Source organism: Triplophysa rosa, linkage group LG9 (genome assembly GCF_024868665.1).
Source record: "Triplophysa rosa linkage group LG9, Trosa_1v2, whole genome shotgun sequence".
NCBI classification, from domain to species: domain Eukaryota; kingdom Metazoa; phylum Chordata; class Actinopteri; order Cypriniformes; family Nemacheilidae; genus Triplophysa; species Triplophysa rosa.
The window spans coordinates 14,174,753-14,196,856 of NC_079898.1; the positions used below are offsets into that span (position 1 = coordinate 14,174,753).

Here is a 22,104-nt window from a genome sequence, read left to right on the forward strand (position 1 = left end):
CTTTTTCTCAAGGTCAGCGGCCTTCTCGTGGCACACTGCAATGTTGCTTTTAGATAAAAATAATGCCAGACAATTACTCATTGTGCTCTTGACATAATGCACTGAACAGAAAACCTCTCAATGTATTAGGAAGAGAAGATTGCGTATCCCTTGGTCATGTTAATTGTAAAGGGCTATTCAGTCATACCTGCAGCGCGGTCTTCACACACTTGACCTTGCCATTCTTATGGTTTGATTATGGCTTTGGCCAGCACACTTAGAACTCAGTGTTCCTTTATGAGAGACAGCCAAAACTGTGCAAACAGGACTTTCTCTCTCACACTCTCTCTAGCAACCTACGCCCTACTTCACTTTCTAATGATGATGCACAGCTCGGCCTATCACTCTCTGCCTCTCTCTATCGCACACTGCGTTGCGTTACGAACCTTGCCGTGTCAGAATCAGACCTTTTAAGAGGCGTTCGCAGCGATTTCTGATGACAGGCAACCTGAAGTTGTTTATTTTAGGTGAGAGTGGGCGATTTAAGGAGGCATGATTGACAGAGGCTTTTGGCAGTGTGACAAAGCTAAGCAGTATTCAACGTTATGGAAATACTTTTAACAGTTAAATAAAGCAACTGAGAAGAAACCATTAGTCCAGTGATTAAATGGTTGTCAGCGTGAGCGTCTCTTTACACACCATACAGGAACTTCTCTTGGGTCCTGTGAAATCAGGGAGGCCCAGGGGTCATCCAGCAATCGGGCTAAGCCTGACAGATGGTTGGATTCTTGCTTTTCGCCTTTGGAAGCATGCATGTGTCCCCAATCCCACACATGCAAACATGGTGGGTGGCCGCACCGCTCTTAGCTGTGCAGTGTGCCGGAGGTTTATTCTCTAAACAGCCGTGTGTGGTGCTGCAGACTGGGAACGGCACATTCACAAGGTAACAGGAACTTCGGTGTCCCCTTGGAAAAACACAGCATCTCATTAGAGATGTAAATAGTTGGGAAGTTAATCATTAAGTGGAAACCGAATATGAGCCTGAACTATCATTTTTATTTAGTTAGTCTTATTATCTGTAATTTGTAGGGGTGTAACGATACACTCAGCTCACGATTCGGTACGTATCTCGATGCTGGGTTCACGATACGATACACATCTCGATATTTTGAACAAAATTAAAAATGAAAATTATTTTATTATCATTTATTTTCAAAATATTAACAATTTCAGTAACTTTTTTTGTTGGACATACAACTTAATTAAGAATTTTAGGCTTAACTGAAATTAGAATTAAGATCAGTGTCAATTTTGACAGCAAATTTTGATTTAGTTTTAGTCATAGTCTTTTGACTAAAATGCAATTAGTTTGTCATATTTTAGTCATCCCCATCATTTTAGTTTTAGTCTAGTTTTAGTCGACAAAATCTACATTATATTAGTCTACTAAAATCTATCTGGATTAACTCATTTAATTGGTGTAATTAAATGTTCCATACAAAGATTTAACTGTTTTGACATAATTTAATTTACCTTAGAGTTCAATTAAACCAGGTCATTACCTTTATTTTTCAGAAAAGTTCAGTAACTACTGGATATGCATTGTTGTAACACAGAATATTAGACCATGAACGACATGTAGCAGTTCATTCAGTCTCATTTTGACTCAAATGACGTGTTCGTTTAGTGAAGGGCGTGTTCATTCAGTACATTCAACCAATGAAACGCTCTGACAGAGCTCACACTCAAACGCTATTGGCTCGTGTCTCTTTGAAGCTGCGCTGTCTTTGCTTGAGACCGTATTGAATGAGAAATATCTTTCAAAAAGACATATTACATAAACTGTATTATATTTCTTCAATCATGCAAATCACATACTTGGTTCGATTTTTAGCATGTCATTCAATCTTTTAATGTACAGTACGACTCACTTCATCACTTCTCTGATCGGAACAGCGCTGGTTTCTTTTGGCTTACTTTATGTTGCATATCATGTTATGCAGCAGCTCACGTTAGCGGTTAAATTAACATTGTCATATAAAAACGTTTGTGCTGCCTTTATAATGAGTTTCGGGTCAAAGCAGTCACGCTTCAAGTTTGCTGTGTTTTACCGGCGATTGTGAGGGAAAATAAGACACTTTGTAAACCACGTGGAGACACAAATTGTGTCTTGTGCTTCCCCTTCTCCCAGAGACTTCTCTCTACTGCATATGTGAGATAAGCACACTTGACGCGCTGGCGCAGAGAAGGTAGCGTCTTGACCACTCAACGAATATAATTAAACACCATATCGTAAATTATCCCCATCTCTCTTGATTTTTGAGCATCGCGAAATATCGCACTACGAAGTATCGTTACACCCCTAGTAATTTGCTATTACACTTAGCAACTTACTTTGGCTGGTTTTTATTTGGTAACTAGGTTATTGTTTGTTCCATATAGCAAGTCTCATATTTGTTAGCTCTCCTTTACTTATAGGCCGTTTCATCAGACGGGCGCCTCGACAGCAATTAACTTCCACTCTGTGTTTGTTTATCGGTCTGGCTAGTGTCTGATAATATAACAATTTATATTTTATTTAATATAAGTTAATGTTAATTGATATCATTATTTTATTGTGTATACTTGTTTTAAATAATGATGTGTTAAATTTTGTTGTACTGTATGTTAATTTTATTAAATAAACAATTTGTTGAATGCGTTGTGTATCTTTGTCGCATTTAAAGAAACTGTATGGGACATTGACGTCTAGTGGTTGAGCTTGGTATCATAGTCTAAATTCTAAATATTTGAGAGGCAAGTTTAACCAAGTAATTGTTCTTCTAGGTTTCTTTTGCTTGTTTTCAGAAATAATCTACAGGCACTATTATTTGCGAATGTGTACCAGATGTACGCATGCATGCATGCGCAATAACGTTTGTTTATGCTGTTGCTTTGAAACTGTCTATACCTAATAGAAATGACATTTCTATTATTAAATTAGTAAAATAATATTCAGCAAATTGTATTAGTTATTAGATATGTGTACTCTGGCTTATGGACATCTCTCAGTGTAATTTAAACTGTTAAAGAATGTACCGCTATTTGCAAGTTAACACTTTTTACTCGCTACAGTTTGTGTTTTTCATCATTTTCTCTTTAGTGAAGTTTGTTGTTACTTAAAAAAATTGTGGGCAAATATTTTTCTGTGCTAAATTTAGAGAATAGAGAAAACAACCACAGCTCTTTACTAAAAGCTTTGCCTGTTAAGAAAACAAAGCATACATTTTGTGCAATTACTGCCTGTCATTTGAGTTTGTGACAAAACATTTTGCAGTATTTACATATTGTTTATTACTGCATAATATAATTAATTAAAATAGAGGTTCATTTGTTTCATAAAGTACAATAAAGTGCATTTTGTAATGCCTACATTTTTGTATTTTGTGTTACGTTTCCTATATATTTCATCATTGAGGATTTCTTTAAAAAAAGTCAAAAAATCTCATCTCGTTCTCGTGAACCCAGTCTTGTGTCTCGTCTCGTCTCGTCTCGTGAGATAAGTGGCTCGTCACACACCTAGTAATTATATATATTTTAATAGCAGATATTGTCTTTTATTGAATACAGGAAATAAAATGCATTTTTGTGTATATTCTTGGATATTCCAATTTATGAATCTACCGATTATGAAATAGTTTTAGCTTTACTGTGTAACCTTTTGATTCTCATATCTGCTGCTTTTCTGCTCTCTTCACTGCTCTAGCCCCACCCCTCTGAATATCTCCAGACCACAATCTTGGCTAACTGAAGTATTTTCTCTCAATTACTGGGCCAGTTACAGCACGGTTCGCATGCGGCACTTCAGGCTGCACGTTCTCTTTCACTCACATACACATACACAGACATTGAAAGCAATCACACACACATTTCTGCAATGTGGTGAAGCTCCAGAGCTTGGATTAGTGGGGATGATCGGCATGACATTCTCACCGACAATGTAAATATTTTGACACGGCCTTCCCGATGCCAGTGGGCACATCACGGCTGCCACCTGCGAGAGGATGAAGGGGCGTGTCTGACTGACTGCCTGGTACAGCTCTCTCTCTCGTGACGAATGGGGCTCTGTAATGAGGTGCCATCTTTAATCTTTAAATATTTATTCTGCGTTAATGAGAGAGATTAGCTCGCAATATTTTTCAGTGTGGGAATTCTGCTTTTTTCCCCCGTTTTTTTCTCTCTCTATCGATAATGAAGTGTTTTATCTGCTCCCCTCCAGCCATTCCACCGTTGCAGTGCTTGTTGCCATTTCGTAACAAGATTTTGGTCTCTTTCAAATCATTTGATGTTAAATTACCGAAGAGTGTTAATAAGTGTGGATGATTGAGTTTCTCTGGTGATTTTTACTTCAAGAATGAGTTATGAGTGGGAATACACATTTGGACAGTCATAGGGAGAAAGCAGGTGTGCTGATGACCTCACAATGTGTTGTTTCCTTAGCTGTCTCCTGTCTCTGTCTTTCTCACCATAGCATCTAATCCAAAACCAGACACTCTTTTAAAACTACAGTCCAGATATACAGATGGCTTTACAACAGATTTTAGCTTGTCCCAGTTGTCTTAGTTATGAAGTCTCATTGTCCTCTCCACTTAAGTCCGACTTGCTAATTGCTGTCCTGTAATCCAACAATTAACTGTGCTGAAAGCATTATCAGGAGATGTGCAGCCAGCGTGAGTGAAGCCTGCCAGAACTCTTCAGCTTGCAGCTCACATCACTGAATCAGCTTAGTTTGCCTAATACCTTTTGAGTCACTCATACGTTCTGTTTTTGCAATATTTTCAGAGAGAGAGAGGCGTTCTCAAAACTCAAACAAAAGCCACACTTTATCAGCTCCGCCGCCCTTATTCTCACATAGCACTCTGAGAAACGGACAGCTAAAATAAACATTTTAAGGAAGGAGTTTAGCCTCACTTCACATGCCCAATTGAAGTCTGAATGGGATGAAAAGCAACAAAATGCTTTTATCTCGCTCCACACTGAAAAAGAAATTCGTAGACTTGATCGACAGAGTTCTGCTCGCAATAAGATTTTGAACTGACTTTCAAACATATTTGAGTTTTTTATTCTCAACTCTCAACTTTATTTATATAGCGCTTTTTACAATTTTCATTGTTACAAAGCAGCTGTACATGAGACATATTGACTATAAGCAAAACAATTAAAGTTGTACCTGTAAAAACAAGAAAAAGGTTAAAACACAGAAGACAGACATACCCACATACAAAACACTCCACACACACAATATGCACACGTACTAACACACATAGACATAGACACACACACACAGACGCGCACACACACGGACGCCCACACACAGTGAGAGCACACATTTAAGATAAAGGAGAGAGAAGCACAGGTCAAATATAACAGACTATAAAATCCTATATGCAATATTAATTAAGTAAAACTTTAAAATTCTAAAGCAGCCCCCCTGGCCAGGCAAATAGTGCAAAAAAACAGTATGCAAACGGTGGCGAGGAACCCAAAACTCTAATCGAGAAAAAAAAACCTCAGGAGAACCCAGGCCCAACCAGGGGATTCCAGTTCCCCTCTGGCAAAATTCTGTTTCTACCATCTCAGCAGAGATCCGTAACAAAGTGGAGAAGACAAATAAAGGGGTGGGGGGTATCCTTTCTTTCTTTTTTGTTCTGCCTGTGTTTCATCCACTGAAGTGAGTCTATTTGGTGTGTTATTCATGGTGTATAATCAGAGGAAGGGGGGAAGCGGGCTGTGGAATTTGATAGTCAGCATTGTGAGGTTTGGGTTGGGAGGGCTTGACCCCGGGGGTTGCTGGGGCAGAGGGGCTGAGGGTCTTTGCGTGGTCCCCTTTATCTCTTTGTCCCATTCTATAGCGGTTCAGAGTGAGCGTACATGTTGTCACCCCTCGGCCCCCTTGGAGGGGTTTTGAATCGTGGCTCAGATTAAGCCACATTCTCTGGCTGTTTGTAAAACATTTCCTTTGATTAAGAAAGGCTGATGCTTTTTTCTACTGTTTATTTTTCCCCCAGTGCTTGTAAATTCTATAAATAATTTGCATGTTAATTGCCCCACGGGACTGAATCCATCTAAAGATTTTCCTACTATTGAAGCGTTTTGTTATTGTGGAGGCACTCAGTATTTTTTCACTTGAAAATTGAATTTAGCAGTTAGGCTACAGGCTCATTAGATTTCTCAACACGCAGTAGCAGTTTCAAGTATGTTTTTTTACTTTGTATTGATCGAAGCAGTCTGCTTTTCTTACAGGTGCGAGTCTGTCTGTGTGTGTTTGTGCAGGCAAGACACCCATGATGCCCACTGCCCTGCGCACCTGTGGCTCAAATACTGCATGACCTTGGGGCCTAATGACAACCCCCTCCTCCACGTTGTCCAGAAACCTTAAGTCTTGTGGTTTGTGCGTGGAAGCCCCCTGCTGGTTGCTTGTTGCACTGCACGGTTACTTAGTGTTGAGTAATTAGGTGTGTTTGCAAGGCAAGTCTTACTGTTATCACTTTTTAAACCAACCCCTAACCAAAATATTACATTTTGGCCTGCACCAACATCATCTTCATGTTTACCATCTGAAGGGCAACAAGATTTATGTAAAAAAATAGCGGTGGTGCAGAAGACACATTTACTTTAGAGCTGCAGGTTTGATTGAGTTAGGATTTGATTTCTGTTAGCAGTCAAGATGCAGGATAAAAGCAAATTGAGTTGTTCTTTCATAATTACGTTAGAGCAGAAAGAAACTGGAGTGAAGGAAATCTGAGACACCACACATCCCACATGCTCAGCTAGAATGGGTTAGTGGTCAGAGGTCATATTGACCGTGGGTCAGTGAGACATGGCAGTTTCGCGGGGTAATTTGTGGAGCACCACAGGAACTAGCTCCTTCTTGTGACCACAACAAAACATGTTCTTTATTTTTTACAAAGACCAGTGACACTACCTTTTGTACATTGCTTAAAGCAACACCATAGAACTTTTGCTCACGGATGCCCCATGTGGTTGATAAACGCAATTGTCTGTTACTACTGTCATAAATAATGTCACTGTATAAGCTTCCCCGTGGGCAGTGCAATACACGTGAATATGTAAACTAAGCTGATAGAACCGGCGAATGCTGAAACGTCATTTGGAAACGATGTCGCACTCTTACGCAGACAGGGTATGGGCGGGGCTGTGTGTACTGACCAAAACACAGAACTTAAGAGTGTGGTTGTAGCTGCTATAAGGCTGCTCAGGTAGCAGCAGGAGTAGAATTTGTCCAGTTAAGAGTTGTTCTACCACTGAAATCATTTTAGAGACATTATTTTAAGGTTGAAAAACTACAAATTGTTGCTTTAACTTTTTATTCAAGCAGCATAGGAGAGAGAAGCACTGCTGAGTAAGCGTGTATTTCATTGTCTAAGTGTGCAACGTTGCAGCTCTGGAACATAACATCCATGTACATCTGTTCATCCGTCATCTTTCTCTCTTTCACACACATTTACTCACTTTCTCTTTCTGCCCTCTGTCTGCCCCATTAGCACTCTTCTGTAGTTCCAGGGAAATCTCACTGTTACAGGATGTTCAGGCAAGACTTTCAATTTTGCGTCTAATTACAGAACCGTTCTAATAAATGTCCCGCTTCTCTTCATTTCCTCGCCTCTCACTCTTCAGAAGTGGATGTTTTGTACTCTTGTGACCTCCGGTTCAAGTGGGTAGGAAGACAAGCGGAAAATTAATATAGAGGCAGTTTCTTGAAAACAGCCTTCGTCAGGCAGCTGATTAAGGCGCGATTGCTCTTAAGGTGCGTTCACACTTTAAATCGATTAAATCGCTGAAGGTTACAAATTCACTTCAGTGTTGGTCGCTAGTGGACGTTCCTCTGGGAAAAAAATGACTTCTAGTCGCTGGAAATAGCTTTTAGTGTAAACGCCAGATCCACAACGTTCCACGTGTTGATATGTAAAGGCCATATACATATTTGTATATTTATACTTTGTGTAAATTGTTATCACCAGGCTTTCCTGATTTCTCTTGCCACATTAATCAGATATTTTTTGTACGTTTATTTATTGTAATAAACGTGACTTTTCTGTTTTTGCTTGCTTTTTTGCTCTTGCCTCATATTCCATTTTTTATTCCATTCTTTTTGTTTTCTCCCAATTTCATTTCCTCCTATGCTTATATGTATTGTTATTCCGTAGCATGTTTATTTACTGAAGAGAGGCACGTAATGAACACGAGATATGCATGGCCATCCCGATCATTTCCTGGTCCAGTTCAGCTCTGAATAGCATTCTCTGTCTCCAATGTGAAAGCTATTCTCCCGAGATGAGAAAGGCTCTGTAGTAATTTCGTCCCGGCTCTATCCAGCAGTATATGCCAACCATTTCACTCAGTGATTCAGGGCTGTCGTTCTCGCTCTCGTTCTCTCGCTCTGTTACCTGTTAGGACGCAGTACAGACAATATAATGTTGAATTGGATACACTGACCTGACTGTATTTTTTATGGCTTTGTTGTGATGGAAACCTGCTGTCTGTGTACACTTGTTTTTGCGTTATGGCTCATGTGATGTAGAAGTGGTCAGCGAGGTTAGTGTGCTCCCAGGCTAAGAATAGCTTAGGTTTCGGTTTCAGAAAGTGTTGGGTTTACTGTAGGTGTAGAGTGTAAAAAATGTTTCACAGAATTGCAATGTTTTAATAATAAAACTATTGATATTGTCAAGATGAGAAACTATTTTTACACTTCACAGAAGTGAGATATAACATGTTACTGTATAAATATTGTATAGTCACTAAACAAAGACATGCAATATTATATCCCAGGTCTTCCCTGGTTCCCACCTTGCCTCAATTCTCATTTTCTATCTGTAATTCAGTGTCACCTACAGAGGTGGGTAGAGTAGCCAAAATCTTTACTCAAGTAAAAGTACAAGTAACTAGAGAAATTGTTACACAAGTAAAAGTAAAAGTCACTATTTTAAAAACTACTTGAGTAAAAGTAAAAAAGTATGCAATGAAAAAACTACTCAAGTAGCTAGTTACTTAGTTACTTTGTATCTGATTATATAGGCCTACTACATAAAATTAATATTAACGCCAATATTTTAATAAATATTTTTATTATCATAAGCAGATATCTTTGCAATATACTAGAGAGACTATAGAATAGACAAACACAGAAGAGGCGTGTTTGTCGGTAACGCATTTCTGTAAATTTCATCTAGTCCTGATGTCAATGTAGTTTACACAACTTATTTAGAATAATAGACCATGTCAAACTAAAGCATGAACTAAACTCAGAGCATTTCCTAAGATGATCTAGAACATCTGCAGTGCTCTCTAAATGAAATACACATTTTTGAACAAAGCTCATGTTTTCTCGTGTTGTGTCACGTGTGTGTTGTGAAACGCTCTTACTTGTAAACAAACAGTAAACAGTGAACCACACGCCCATCAACACGTTTTCTTCCTTCTGTTCTTCAAATGTATATTTCTGCAAGCCCACGTCTCTGTGTCTGACAGGTAACGCACATGTTGCGGTGTCTGACGAACAGGTCACGCGGGTGCGCGCATATGGCCGGCATTTATCATTGCTGGCAAACAATATGACACATTTGCAGTTTTGATTGTATAGATATAGATTAATATCCACTTCATCCAACGCTCTTTGTGTTCTGCGTGTTCTTAAATTTCGCGCTACGAGGAGTGAGTAATCCTGCTTCAGATGATTCAGATCGTGCTGCGAACTGAACAAATCATTTGAACTGATTCATTAGCCTATTCAAATGGTTTTGCCCATTGTTCAATTAATGCTTTCAAAAGAATCGACTCAAAAGAATCAATCGATCACTCGGGAATGCCCATAAAAAGAGACGACAACCTTGAAATAAACAACGCATTTTAAAAAGCATATTTTAAAATGAAGGAACGAAGGAACGTCACGCAATGTAAGTTATGTAACGAAGTAAAAGTACAGATTTTCTATTAGAAATTTACTCAAGTAAGAGTAAAAGTACACACTTTCAATTTGACTTAAAACGTACAGATTTTCCAAAATGTTACTCAAGTAAATGTAACGAAGTAAATGTAGCGCGTTACTACCCACCTCTGGTCACCTAAGACAGGTGATTCAGAGCAGTATGATTCTCTGCATTTATTATTAGCCTGCTTCTCTTTTCCTCACCTTGTCTCTTAGCATCTTTATTCCTTTCACTTCCTTTTTTCTCTTTTCTCGTGTTCTCTCTAGCTTATCGTCTGTCCAAGACAAGGTGCCTTTGACTGAAGCACAGGCTATGCTTGTTCATCTGTGCGAAAAACGATCCTTTAAGTGCTAGCTCTGATTTATAGTTACAGCATGGCTGGCATTGATCATGTCATAGACTGATAGCTGGCTGTAAGCTGACAAAGCCTCTCATGGTGGGGATAGAGTGAGAGGAGAAAGAAATGTGCCCGGGATCTGATGATTTTCTTCGTAGGTGCCTAGAAACTCATTCAACTGTTGCCTTGCTCTTGCCTTTGTAGAATACTCAATATATTCTCAAGTTTATTAACAGTAATGTACCTTCCAATGACAACTTAGGTTTGGGTTTATATGGATCCAAGGCTTTCTATAAAGCTATAATGCAAACAGCCTTGATGATACTAATTTAGTCACCTGTATGTAAAGGTCAATGATTTTCATACCATAACTGCAATGCTATCTTACCAAAGGACAAGGACGCACTGAGGGTAAGAACTATTTTAGGAGTCAGAAAAAACATCTCCTCTACGATTGAAATGTGGTGATATGCATTAGCAGTCACGCTAATGTAAAAATCTCATTAGAGCTGTAATCGGGCCTTAAAAGTTAGGCCCGACAGGGTCCGAGCCCGACAGAATTCGGCCCGAGCCCGACAAGTACATTTTGATTGACAGCTTTTTAAAAGCCCGAACCCGTTTACAGCCCGACATTAGGCTATTCAAATGTACGCACGCACACAGCTTTTGTCAAGAATGCATCATTTATATATGTTTTAACATAATTTATTAATGACTAACGTAGGCTATAGGCCACTTGGAAGTTGGAACAAAGAAAGGAAAAAAAGTCCTCTGTAACATCGTAACATCTCACATATCCCACTGGCTCATTATTCTCATTATGCACATGGTCAAAACTTTTCCTCACCTCAGACTTTGCTTTAGTTGCTGGTGCAACCAAAACGTAATCGCCAGAGGCAAGCCTCCGTTTCACCTCAGCATCCATTTTCGCATCTTTCTCGCGCTAATCGGAACGTATCACATGACCGCTCATTTACCGCGCAAGCCCGAGCCCGGCCCGAGCCCGTGTAAAATGATAGAAATTAAGCCCGAACCCGACCGAAACCGTCGGGTCACGTCGGGTCTGTCGGGTTCGGGCAAAGATTTTCAGCTCTAAATCTCATGGCCGCTTGTCACAGCTTTCAAGAATCTCATAGCATTTGTCAGGTGGTAGAGTTTCTCACCTGCACGTTCTTTCATTTGCACATTGGACTTTTTTTCCCCTTATTGGTTAGGGTAGTAGTTTTCTTCATCCGGTTTAATACGTAAATACTAAACATTCATTGTTTAACTTTGTATTGTTGCTTAGCATTAAAAAAAATTGCTTAGATGTTTTGACTAAATGCATCTCTTCGCTCTCTTTCAGACTGTGATACATCCTGCGTCATGGTGAACGTATCGGCCAAGCTGGGCCTCTGTGGGGGGCACCGTTCACCCTCTCACCCCAGCGGTGAACACCCTCAGAGCATCCACTACTGAGGCCAACGGGGCAAAGTGGAGCGCGCAAGCCTCAAAGCTCTCAAACGTATCCCGAAGAGCCCTCTGTGTTGGGAGATACGTGCTCATATGAATACTCTGTGCAAACAAAAGTAGGCAACCAAACAGCTGATCTTTTGGAGAGTGTAAGTGGAGGAGTGTCGAGAGTGATCAAGAAACCCAATCCTCTTAACCCCGGCCCAAGACGCCAGCCGAGCACTGAGAGCGTGTGGAGGGGGTTGAATAGCTGAGGGACCTCATTGGAAGTCTTGCGCTGCGGAGCAGCTCGTGCATTGTGGCAAAAGGCAGCAATCGAAGCGGAGACTCGCGTCATGGGCTATGGGGGCCATGGTGACTTAGCATAAATGGCTACTCCTGACCCAAAGCTTGTGCCAGTGTCTGCTGCTCAACCCTTTTCCTTTTTCCTTCTGTTTACCTCTCTGTCGTCCTTCGGCTGCGAACGCTACAACAGTCAGGCTGTCACCCTCCCCTCTGCCCCCCTATCTTCCCCAGTCCCGCTTTCGCTCTGTGGCCATGGGGCTGTGGAAGTTAGTGCGGGGCGTCAGGCAACTCGAGCTCCGCCGCCTCATCATGGCGCTCATCATCTTCTGCCTACTCTCTATGGCGTTCCTGGCCTACTATGTGAGCAACAGTCCTAAAATAAAAGAGGCTCCCCCAATGCCCTTCAGTGACTGTGGTGGGGTGGTCGTGGATGTGGCGGGAGGACAACGGGCTCCTCTTTTTCTGCCTCCGTTTACAGGCCGGCAAAGGACTGTTAAAACAGTGGATAACTCGAAAACAGAGCCTGTGGTGCTGGTGTTTGTAGAGAGCATCTACTCTCAGCTTGGCCAAGAGATTGTGGCCATTCTAGAGTCCAGTCGCTTTCGTTACCACACCGAGATTGCGCCCAGCAAGGGCGACATGCCTACGTTGATGGAGAGTGACGTTGGGCGATACGCCTTAGTCATTTATGAAAACATTCTCAAATATGTCAACTTGGACGCCTGGAACCGTGACCTGCTGGACAAGTATTCCGCCGAGTTTGGCGTAGGCATCATCGGCTTCTTCAAAGCCAATGAGAACTCATTGCTCAGTGCACAACTGAAAGGCTTTCCACTTTTTCTGCACTCTAATCTGGGTCTACGGGACTATCACATCAACCCTGCCGCTCCATTGCTTTACATCACCAAGCCTAATGAAGTGGAGCAGGGACCTCTTCCTGGTGATGACTGGACAGTTTTTCAATCCAACCACAGCACCTATGAGCCAGTGCTTCTTGCAGTCACAAAGTCCTCGGAAGCGCTGGCCCACCTTGGCCCTCACCGGGCTCTCCACGCCACTGTAATACAAGACCTAGGCCTTCACGACGGTATTCAGAGGGTGCTGTTCGGTAACAACCTGTCATTTTGGCTACACAAGTTGATTTTTGTGGACGCCATTGCCTATTTGACAGGAAAGAGACTGTGCTTGTCCTTGGAGAGGCATCTGCTTGTTGACGTCGATGATATATTTGTGGGAAAGGAGGGCACACGAATGAAGGTGTCAGATGTGAAGGTAAGCGTTTTTGTGATTCTCTTTCTAACCTTGTTGAAATACTTTGGCGGTTGTTTACCTATGAGCATTCACCAAAGAGTAACATTGATCTCCAACGTTTTCATCTCCGTGTCCTGTTTTGTAAAAGTGTGTTCTCAAAATAGCTAACATACCTTTTAGTTGCGCTTGAGTTGGCTGAAAGATAAAAGGGTACACGGGTGATGCTTTGAGCACTGTGGTGTGACACGGAGGTGATGCTAAACAGCAGCTACTCAAAATAATGTGCTTATCAGAGCAAGGGATAATTGCTTTGTTTGAACAATGTGCTTATTAACCTACTATTTTATAGCATCTTTTCCCAAGGGACTGATTACATAAGACAAGGATAAAAAAGCACTTTCAGTCTTCCACGTTTTTAAACCACACTGGTGCCTATGGTCTTTAAAGTCCCAGTGAAATTAAAAATGACAATTCTTATTTTTCATGAAATATTGCAGCATTTATAGTAAATAGCTTATCAATGTGGGTCATTTTCTTTTTTGAATTCTTGTACCCTCATAATCTTCCACAATACACTTCCCCCTGCAATGACTATACATCTCAAATAACGTAAATTAGACGGCTTGGCCGGACCATCCGTTAACTCCACCCCTTCAACTGTCAGTCTGCTGACAGTTTCATTTCAAAATCAATGCAACAGCTGTTTTTACACATCCAATCAATTCGCAGTGAAAAACGCAAGCCACGCCCACTAATTTTCTCCTTTGAAATTCCTTTTCACTCGGAAATGTGTCAGAATAGGGAAGTAAAAACGATCGCAACTTCCGGTTCACAGGGACTTTAAACCCACAGGAGATCAACATAAATGTGTAAACAGCTGGAGGTCTTTGAGCCAGTCAAAAAAATGAACAGCTCTAATGAGAAATAATCTGACAATTAACGTCCCATTTGCATTGACAACACTGAAGCCCTTGAGAATATAATAGAAAGTTAAACAGTAAAAGAGATGAAGTTGTCACTTTAGTAGATGAAGCCACCTTTTCCTTCTCCATGCTAAATCGATCAGGCAGTTTATTAGCCTGCCATCAATTATATTTGACAACGTTCACAGCATTTTATTGCATATGCAGGAGATGTGGAGAAATTAACATTTATTGATGATTGGTTCTTGGGAATTTTATTTGACTTGATGTGCTGAATAATGAATCAATGTAGTATATGGATAAAGACATTACAGCCTAGTGAGTTTCAAATAGATCTTGTTTTTGTTTTATCAGTCTTTCTACTTCCTTTTAAAGGGCCAGTTCACCCAAAAATGAAAATTCTGTCATCATTTACTCACCCTCTGATTGTTTCAAACCTGTATACATTTTTTTGTTCGGATGGACACAAAGGAGGATATTTGGAAGAATGTCTGTAACCAAACAGATCTCATCCCTCATTTACTGCCATAGTAGGGAAAATAAATACTATGGGAGTCAAAGAGGGATGAGATCTGTTTGGTTACTCACATTCTTCCAAATATCTTCCTTCACGTTTAGTAGAATAAGGAAATTTATACAAGTTAGGAACAATCTGCGGGTGAGTAAATGATGACAGAATTTTCATTTTTGGGTGAACTATCCCTTTAAGGGGCGGTTTCCCAGACAAGGATTAGTTTAAGACAGGACTAGGCCTTAGTTCAATTAGGATAATTAAGTTGTTTTAAAAAACATACTTTACAAAAAAATATTACTGTGTGCATCTTGAGACAAAACAATCACAGTGATATATTTTAAGATATGTCAGTGCAAGTTGTTTTCGATCAAGGCATCTCTCACATTTAAGTTAGTCTGAGACTAGCCTTAAACCCTGTCTGGGAAACCGCCCCTATGTCTGTCAAGTCAAGTATTAAAACAGTCATGTAACAGTGTTGACAAGTTGGTAACCAATCATCACTGAACACTAACATAAAGCACCTTACTCAGTGGAAATCCTATGTTAAATTTTTTAAATCCTACCTTAGTAAAGCATTACACCTTGGAGGTAAAACAAGATGGACATCTCTATGTTGCATATGTGTTTTCTTGCAGCACAAGCTTCATTGTAATATCAATTTCTGTAAACACATTTTCTCTCTTATTACAACCTTAGGGATAAATTGAAATGATTTCCTGCTGTAATCAACAGCGTCCTCCTGCAAACATTCTTGATATTGACGTTTACCAGGGCAACACCCTGAATGTACTCTACTCACAGAGCTGCGTTTAAGATGCTATTTGTATTTTTCCTTCCATGTTGGAATCCCAGCAGCAGAGCTTTTCAACACCCACTCACATACACATGCAAACATTATGGACATACTTTACAGATAAACAGAGATGCTGACAGATCGTTCAGAGCAAAGAACTTCATTTGTATGGGTTTGTGTTATGGTTTATCATTAGATGTTCAGCATTATATGTCCACATCAGACGCAATGCAGTTTAACAGACCATGTGCATTGTATTTGTTACAGGCCATAAAAGTACATTTTGCATTACTTGTCTTAGAAAATATTTTAGTCTCTTTTTATATTTTTATATACATGTACATTTTTTTTTTTTTTTGCATTGCAATGACAAACAGTGCATGTCATTGTATCACCTGTGGCATCATATATAAGATAAATCAGTTTGTAGGATAACTATGCCTTTCATAAAACCATAAGATCTATTGTTATGATTTTCATATTAATGTTGTGGTGCATTGTGCACCCTAGAAGATCTTCTAATAGTCAATTGTACACAGAGGTAAAAGTTGACAGAAGAGTTAGTTGTGTGTGTGCGAGATATTTTCATTAGATGACTTGGGTTGTGTATTGTTCACCTCAGTTTTACCAGAAAATGTCTGTTGTTATTTGTTTATTGAATAATGTTTTTCCTCATATCTATTTTACAAATATAAAAAAACATTTTGGCCTGATTCGCCATTGGACGGAGATTTGTAAAAGTGAATTCCTGCTATATGGTAAGTTTAAAGTTTAAACTATGTCTTGTCCGGGTTAATCCAACCTGAAACGGACACAAGATCTAGATGTTGGAAATACTAAACTAACTGCTAGAACAGCCTAGATATGTTTGTACTGTGCTTCATTATCTGAAGTGTAGCATGCTTCTACCCCAGTGTCTATTGCTAGTGTAGGTTGTCATGATGACAGAGGCTGTTTTGAACCCTATTTCTCCATCATGCGTTACCGATTATGTGTTAGGTATAACAAATTTTCCTAATTCTTTACTAATTCAATGAACGGCTTGTTGGGACTACAACAAACATTTTCCTGGGTTAGTGACATCATGAATCCCAAAATTTACATTGACCCTGCCCCCTGATAAACGGATAGGGTAATGGGTGGGACATCTCAACACATTCTAAGCGGTAGACCAATCACAAAAGACTGGATCAGCTTGACCAATCAGGGCATTTTGGAAAGTGGGAATTAATAGAACCAGGAACTCAACAGCCTGTTTTCTAAGATTCGAGATGATAGTGTCAAACACAGGTGAAATGTGTAATATATAAAGAATTTTTTGAAAATGTAAACATGAACACAGATTGTTTAGCACAGTGGTACTCAAATTTTCAGATCAAGTACCACCTTTAATAAAATTAGTTGTTCCAAGTACCACCTAATGACCGCCATAGAAAAATCACATGAATAAACATTCAAATTAATAGTAGAGCTATGAATCTTTATCTTTACACCTCGTCCTCCAATTCTAATGTATTATTAATAATACAAACACTTTTATATTTACCAGCTGTTTTCAAACTAAAGCACGTTTTTTCCATGTTTTTCAAGTTAGTCAGCAGTAGTATAGTGGACACAAAACACTTTTCTGTAGTGCACAGTAAACGGGGCTTTGTAAATGCCTTTTATGGGGGATTTATTAACTTTGTGGGGACTTGCAGAAAGACAATAAACCTATATTAAAGAAAGTCAATGTAGAAAGTATATTTAACACAGAAAATAAATAAGTGTAGGTTTACTTAAACATCAAGAGAACAGCTGTATATAACAAACAAACAAACACTTACACTTTACTGCAGCGACTTGTCAATGCGGCGCGTCAAACCTAAATCACAACGCGCGCTTCATTGATTTAACCTCGAGGAGATGCAGACGTGTGTTCAGTTAGCGCTTTACATCAATAACAACAGCTTTAAACAGCGGTTCAAACTCAGAAATACATACGAAGCTTAATCGGCACGCAGCTCATCGGAAGCTGCTCCCGCTCTGTGTTTGAGCTGCCTGTCACTCGCCCGAGTTACATCGACCAATGATAAATAAACGATAATTAATACAACTGTATTAAAATTGCAAATAGGCTATATGAGATGTATTCCGTATTTATAGATCATGTATTAAACATTTGACATACTATTTAAAACAACCTGCAGTGTCACGTACCACCAGGGGTCTCTTCAAGTACCACTAGTGGTACGTGTATCACGGTTTGAGAACCACTACTACTAGCACGTCAAAAAAAGATGACAAAATAGGACTACTTTAACAAATGATGATGATTGATGTTCACTTTTAAAGTTAGCACAGTTCCTGTCCATCCCGACCATCACCTTGTGATCTTGGATGACTCTCTGATAAATGCCATAAAAACAACCGGATTATACGGACACGCTGAGCAAACACGCTCAAGGCAGAACACATATTGTACACAAACACACACACTCAGGGACACAGGCGGCTCTTAAATCAGCGCAAAATGCCATCTCCTCATAGCGAGGCAGCAACCTTCTCCCCTCCCAACAGCACGACTTGATTTGTGATACTGCCGCATCTATCGCCTCGGCTTTGTGTCAGATTCGTGCGGAAAGCGACGCTATCTCTCCCCACCGTCTGATTTTGTGCCGGAACGGTGCTGTAATTCGCTTATATCATCGTATCACTCAAGGTTTGAAGGGCTTGATGGCAGGATCATTTTGTATTTCAAGCCTCAAAGCGCCGTCATTAGCGAGATGCGCGCAGCGATGTTAAGTTATGAAATGTGTTCATTTCGCAAGGATGAGTTTAGATTGATGTTAAGGCTGCGGTTTCTTTCGGCACATCTGACCTGCCTGTGGGTAGAGGAGATTTGAATGCAAATGTATATTTCACAGCCCACTCAGGCTGTCGATCTGGCCAAGGGCCTGAAAGTTCTGTTCTTGTACTTTATAGGCCTGCTAAATACTGCCATCTGTTGGGGACTTTAGATAATGCATTATTCATTTAACGCCTGTTACAAATAAAATGCCTCGTTACAAATTTGCCTTTGCATATAGCTCAGAGTCAAATTATATGCCTCCTTTGTTTTTTGTTTTTATATTGATTAATGTGATAACTCTTTGTTTTTAAGGCTTTGCTGAACACACAGAATAAACTACGGGCACTAGTTCCAAACTTCACCTTTAATCTTGGCTTCTCTGGGAAGTTCTACCATGCAGGTATTTTGTTCTTTGTGTTGTTTATTGAAGGGTCATTTTAATCCTATCTGACCAAAATGTCACCACTGATAAATCTCAGCTGTATTTAAGTTTAACCTGACGTGTGTGTTGGTGTTTGCAGGTACAGAAGAGGAAGATGAAGGTGATGACATGTTGTTGCAGCACAGACATGAGTTCTGGTGGTTTCCACACATGTGGAGTCACATGCAGCCTCACCTCTTCCATAATGTCAGTGTGTTGGCAGAGCAGATGAGACTCAACATGCAGTTTGCACAGGTTAGTCGTGACAGAGTTTTTTTCAAACAGGTTTCCTAAACTGTCTACAAACAGATAGCCCCGCCCCCAACTCATACACTTGTCTGATATATAGCCGCAGGAAAAATGAAGAGACGTTTTCAAAATCATTTTATATACTAATTATAGGTCTGTGTTTAGGTAAAACGTTTTTGCTTCATTCTGTGAACTAGTAACAATATTTCTCCCAAATTTCAAATAAAAATATTGTTTCCATTTGCATTTATTTGCAGAAAATGAAAACTGGAGAAATGGGTCGAAATAACAGAAAAGATGCTATGTATTTTTTTCAGACCTCAAATACCGCTAAGAAAACAAGTTCATATTCACTTTTAAGCAACACAGTAGTACATGTATTTAGGAAAGTAAAAAAAAACATTTAGTAATAACCTCAATTTTTATCGTAGTTTAGTAGTCAGACTTTCACATTGCTGTTGGATGACTTTGTCAGGTTTCATTTTTTGGGAATTCAACAGACACTGGACTGGAATGGCCACAATACATCTAGAGATGCTGATTAAATGAACATTTGGAGCGGTCTCTTCATTTTTTTACTGCTGCATGTAACCGCTCTTTGGTACAAGTGATCTATGAGATGCAAACACAATTAACACCAAGAAATATTTGCTGCTGAATAAATAAATGTAAGCAGATGTTGAGATAGCACTGTATTCCCTACGTTTGTTTACACTACACCTAAAAATGACTAACTTATATCCCAGCACACCATGCAACTATAAGTAGGTACTTTATCATCATAATAATTAACCATTTCATCTTTAATTTGTGAAATTTTGTTCCTTCATGGCTGTGTTACTATTTATGGCTATTTGTCGCAGAGGTGCAAGTATTGATTCCCTGCCCGCCAGCTTTATCTCCTGTTGGTATTTCATTATAGATTTGTATTAGCACTTTTTCATTGGATCGGTAGGGTTCTCTTTGACCTTGACTCGGTGTGCATCCGCTGCAGAAGATTGTGAATTTGGCCTCTCGAAACGAGCCCACCCCGCTGTAATGATGGTCATTTGAGTGGGATATGGACCGCAGGCAGACAGGCAGAGAGCGAGCGAGAACGAAAGCGTGCTGTGAATACTAACCGTCACTTTCCTTCTCTGGCTAATCCCTCTGTCACATCCTGTCTTTAGAGCAGACACTGACATATGCCTTCTCCTGCTCTCTGCTCAATGGAGAAGACACTGCTCCTTCATCAAGGTTTAATGAGCCTGTAAAGGGCTCTCCTTAGCCAGGGATTGTGGATCTCACAGTCTGTGTGACACAACACACAAAAAGTTCTTAAAGTGGCAGGTTATAACAAACAACAACTTGGGCTTGTAAAGCTGGCGAGCTGTTACAGATTGCAGAAATGAACCCACATTTTTTGTTTGGGCCACATTTTGTTGGTGATGACATCACACCCAGTCACACCTATAAGTTACTGTAAACTCATATTTGGGGATGTTGGTCTACTGCCCCCCTGTGGTCATGTATCTAGAAGAAGCCTTTCTTTATTCCTACTTTTAGCAGTGCATTTCTGGATGAATTGTGATTTATTGTATTTCACGCTCTCTGTTGCAGGAACATGGTATTCCCACAGACATGGGGTATGCTGTGGCCCCCCATCATTCCGGAGTTTATCCTGTACACAGCCAACTGTATGAGGCCTGGACGAGTGTATGGGAGATCACAGTGACCAGCACCGAAGAATATCCGCACCTGAGACCGGCACGACATCGCAGGGGCTTCATACACTCTGGCATAAAGGTACAACAATGAAGAGGTTTTGTGTTTATATGCATCATTAATACTTTTGGTTTTTATTATGTATTATTATATACAAATACATAGTTGTTGAATTCTGCTGATGTCACCAAGGTCATGTTACAACTTAGTCGTGGAAGCATATGTTGATTAATGTTTAAGTCATCTTATAAATGATTTGCAGGGCAAATCAGGACAAATCTGAAAAAAATCCTTATTGTTCGAATTTATGAAGAATGGTTTACAAGCAATAGACATTTGTTTTGCTCATGTTTCATTAATGAGGCCCAGTGTTTTCAAGAAACCTGAATGCGGTTATTGTATCCTGAGCTCAAATTGATCCCACCATCATCGGATGAAATGATTAATGGGCGTTTCATTCCTTTCAATAAAACCACCCTGTGTTCACCGAGCATGTCTGTACCAGTCTTTAACCTCCCTCTGTCTGCAGGTGTTGCCCAGGCAGACGTGTGGCCTTTTTACGCACACCATCTTCTATAATGAGTACCCTGGAGGATCTCGCGAGCTGGACAAAAGCATTCGTGGAGGAGAGCTCTTCCTCACCGTCCTCCTTAATCCTGTGAGTAGACGCAAGCCGCATCGCATTTGGACTTTTTTTCTTTTGTTTTCGTCTGCCTGTGCGCTCGCGTGTGTTTGTTTAGAGAATGGAAACGGGTATGTTTTTCTTTTGGGCCGTGTTTGTTTGCAAGTCCCGGAGGCCTAAGTGGTGACAGAGCCTGCTCTTGTGTTGTGTGTTTTTGTTTGTTTGGTAGTGCAGAGGCTGGAAACAAACCTGATTTTGACTATTATGGAACTATTATGATATGATATAAAATGATTAGAATTTGGTAAAAAAAAAAAGATATATAACCATAGTAATGATCTAATAATGTTATATAATATAAACAAAATATAAGCATAGTAATAACTATTAGTAGTAGTATTAGTATGATTGTTGTGGTGGTTTTATACGATTATTTGTATAAAACCATAAATAATGTAAATATTTAAAATAATATAAATGTACAAAATTTCTCTGCCTGTGATTACACTATTCACTCCCACAGATCAGCATCTTTATGACTCACCTGTCTAACTATGGAAACGATCGACTCGGCCTCTACACCTTCGAGTCTCTGGTGAAGTTTGTGCAGTGCTGGACCAACCTGCGACTACAGACTCTGCCCCCTATTCAACTAGCAGAGAAATACTTCCAGATCTTTCCAGAGGAGATGGACCCCCTATGGCAGGTACAGAAAGATTACAATCAGTTTGTATACGCTATGCATTTTGCATTATTAC

General features: G+C 39.9%; 1 protein-coding gene across 2 annotated transcripts in view; it reads left to right on the top strand.

Annotated features, from left to right (window-relative positions):
* ndst2a (N-deacetylase/N-sulfotransferase (heparan glucosaminyl) 2a) overlaps nucleotides 1–22,104 on the top strand; it is a 111,901-nt gene that overhangs the window by 85,954 nt on the left and 3,843 nt on the right. For both annotated transcript variants that reach the window (XM_057341897.1, XM_057341898.1), the window contains exons 5-10: nucleotides 11,648–13,311; nucleotides 18,663–18,750; nucleotides 18,872–19,026; nucleotides 20,620–20,805; nucleotides 21,254–21,382; nucleotides 21,870–22,052. In XM_057341897.1, the coding sequence (XP_057197880.1) occupies nucleotides 12,292–13,311; nucleotides 18,663–18,750; nucleotides 18,872–19,026; nucleotides 20,620–20,805; nucleotides 21,254–21,382; nucleotides 21,870–22,052 (1,761 nt within the window). In that variant the 5' untranslated portion in view covers nucleotides 11,648–12,291. The remainder of the gene's footprint in view (nucleotides 1–11,647; nucleotides 13,312–18,662; nucleotides 18,751–18,871; nucleotides 19,027–20,619; nucleotides 20,806–21,253; nucleotides 21,383–21,869; nucleotides 22,053–22,104) is intronic.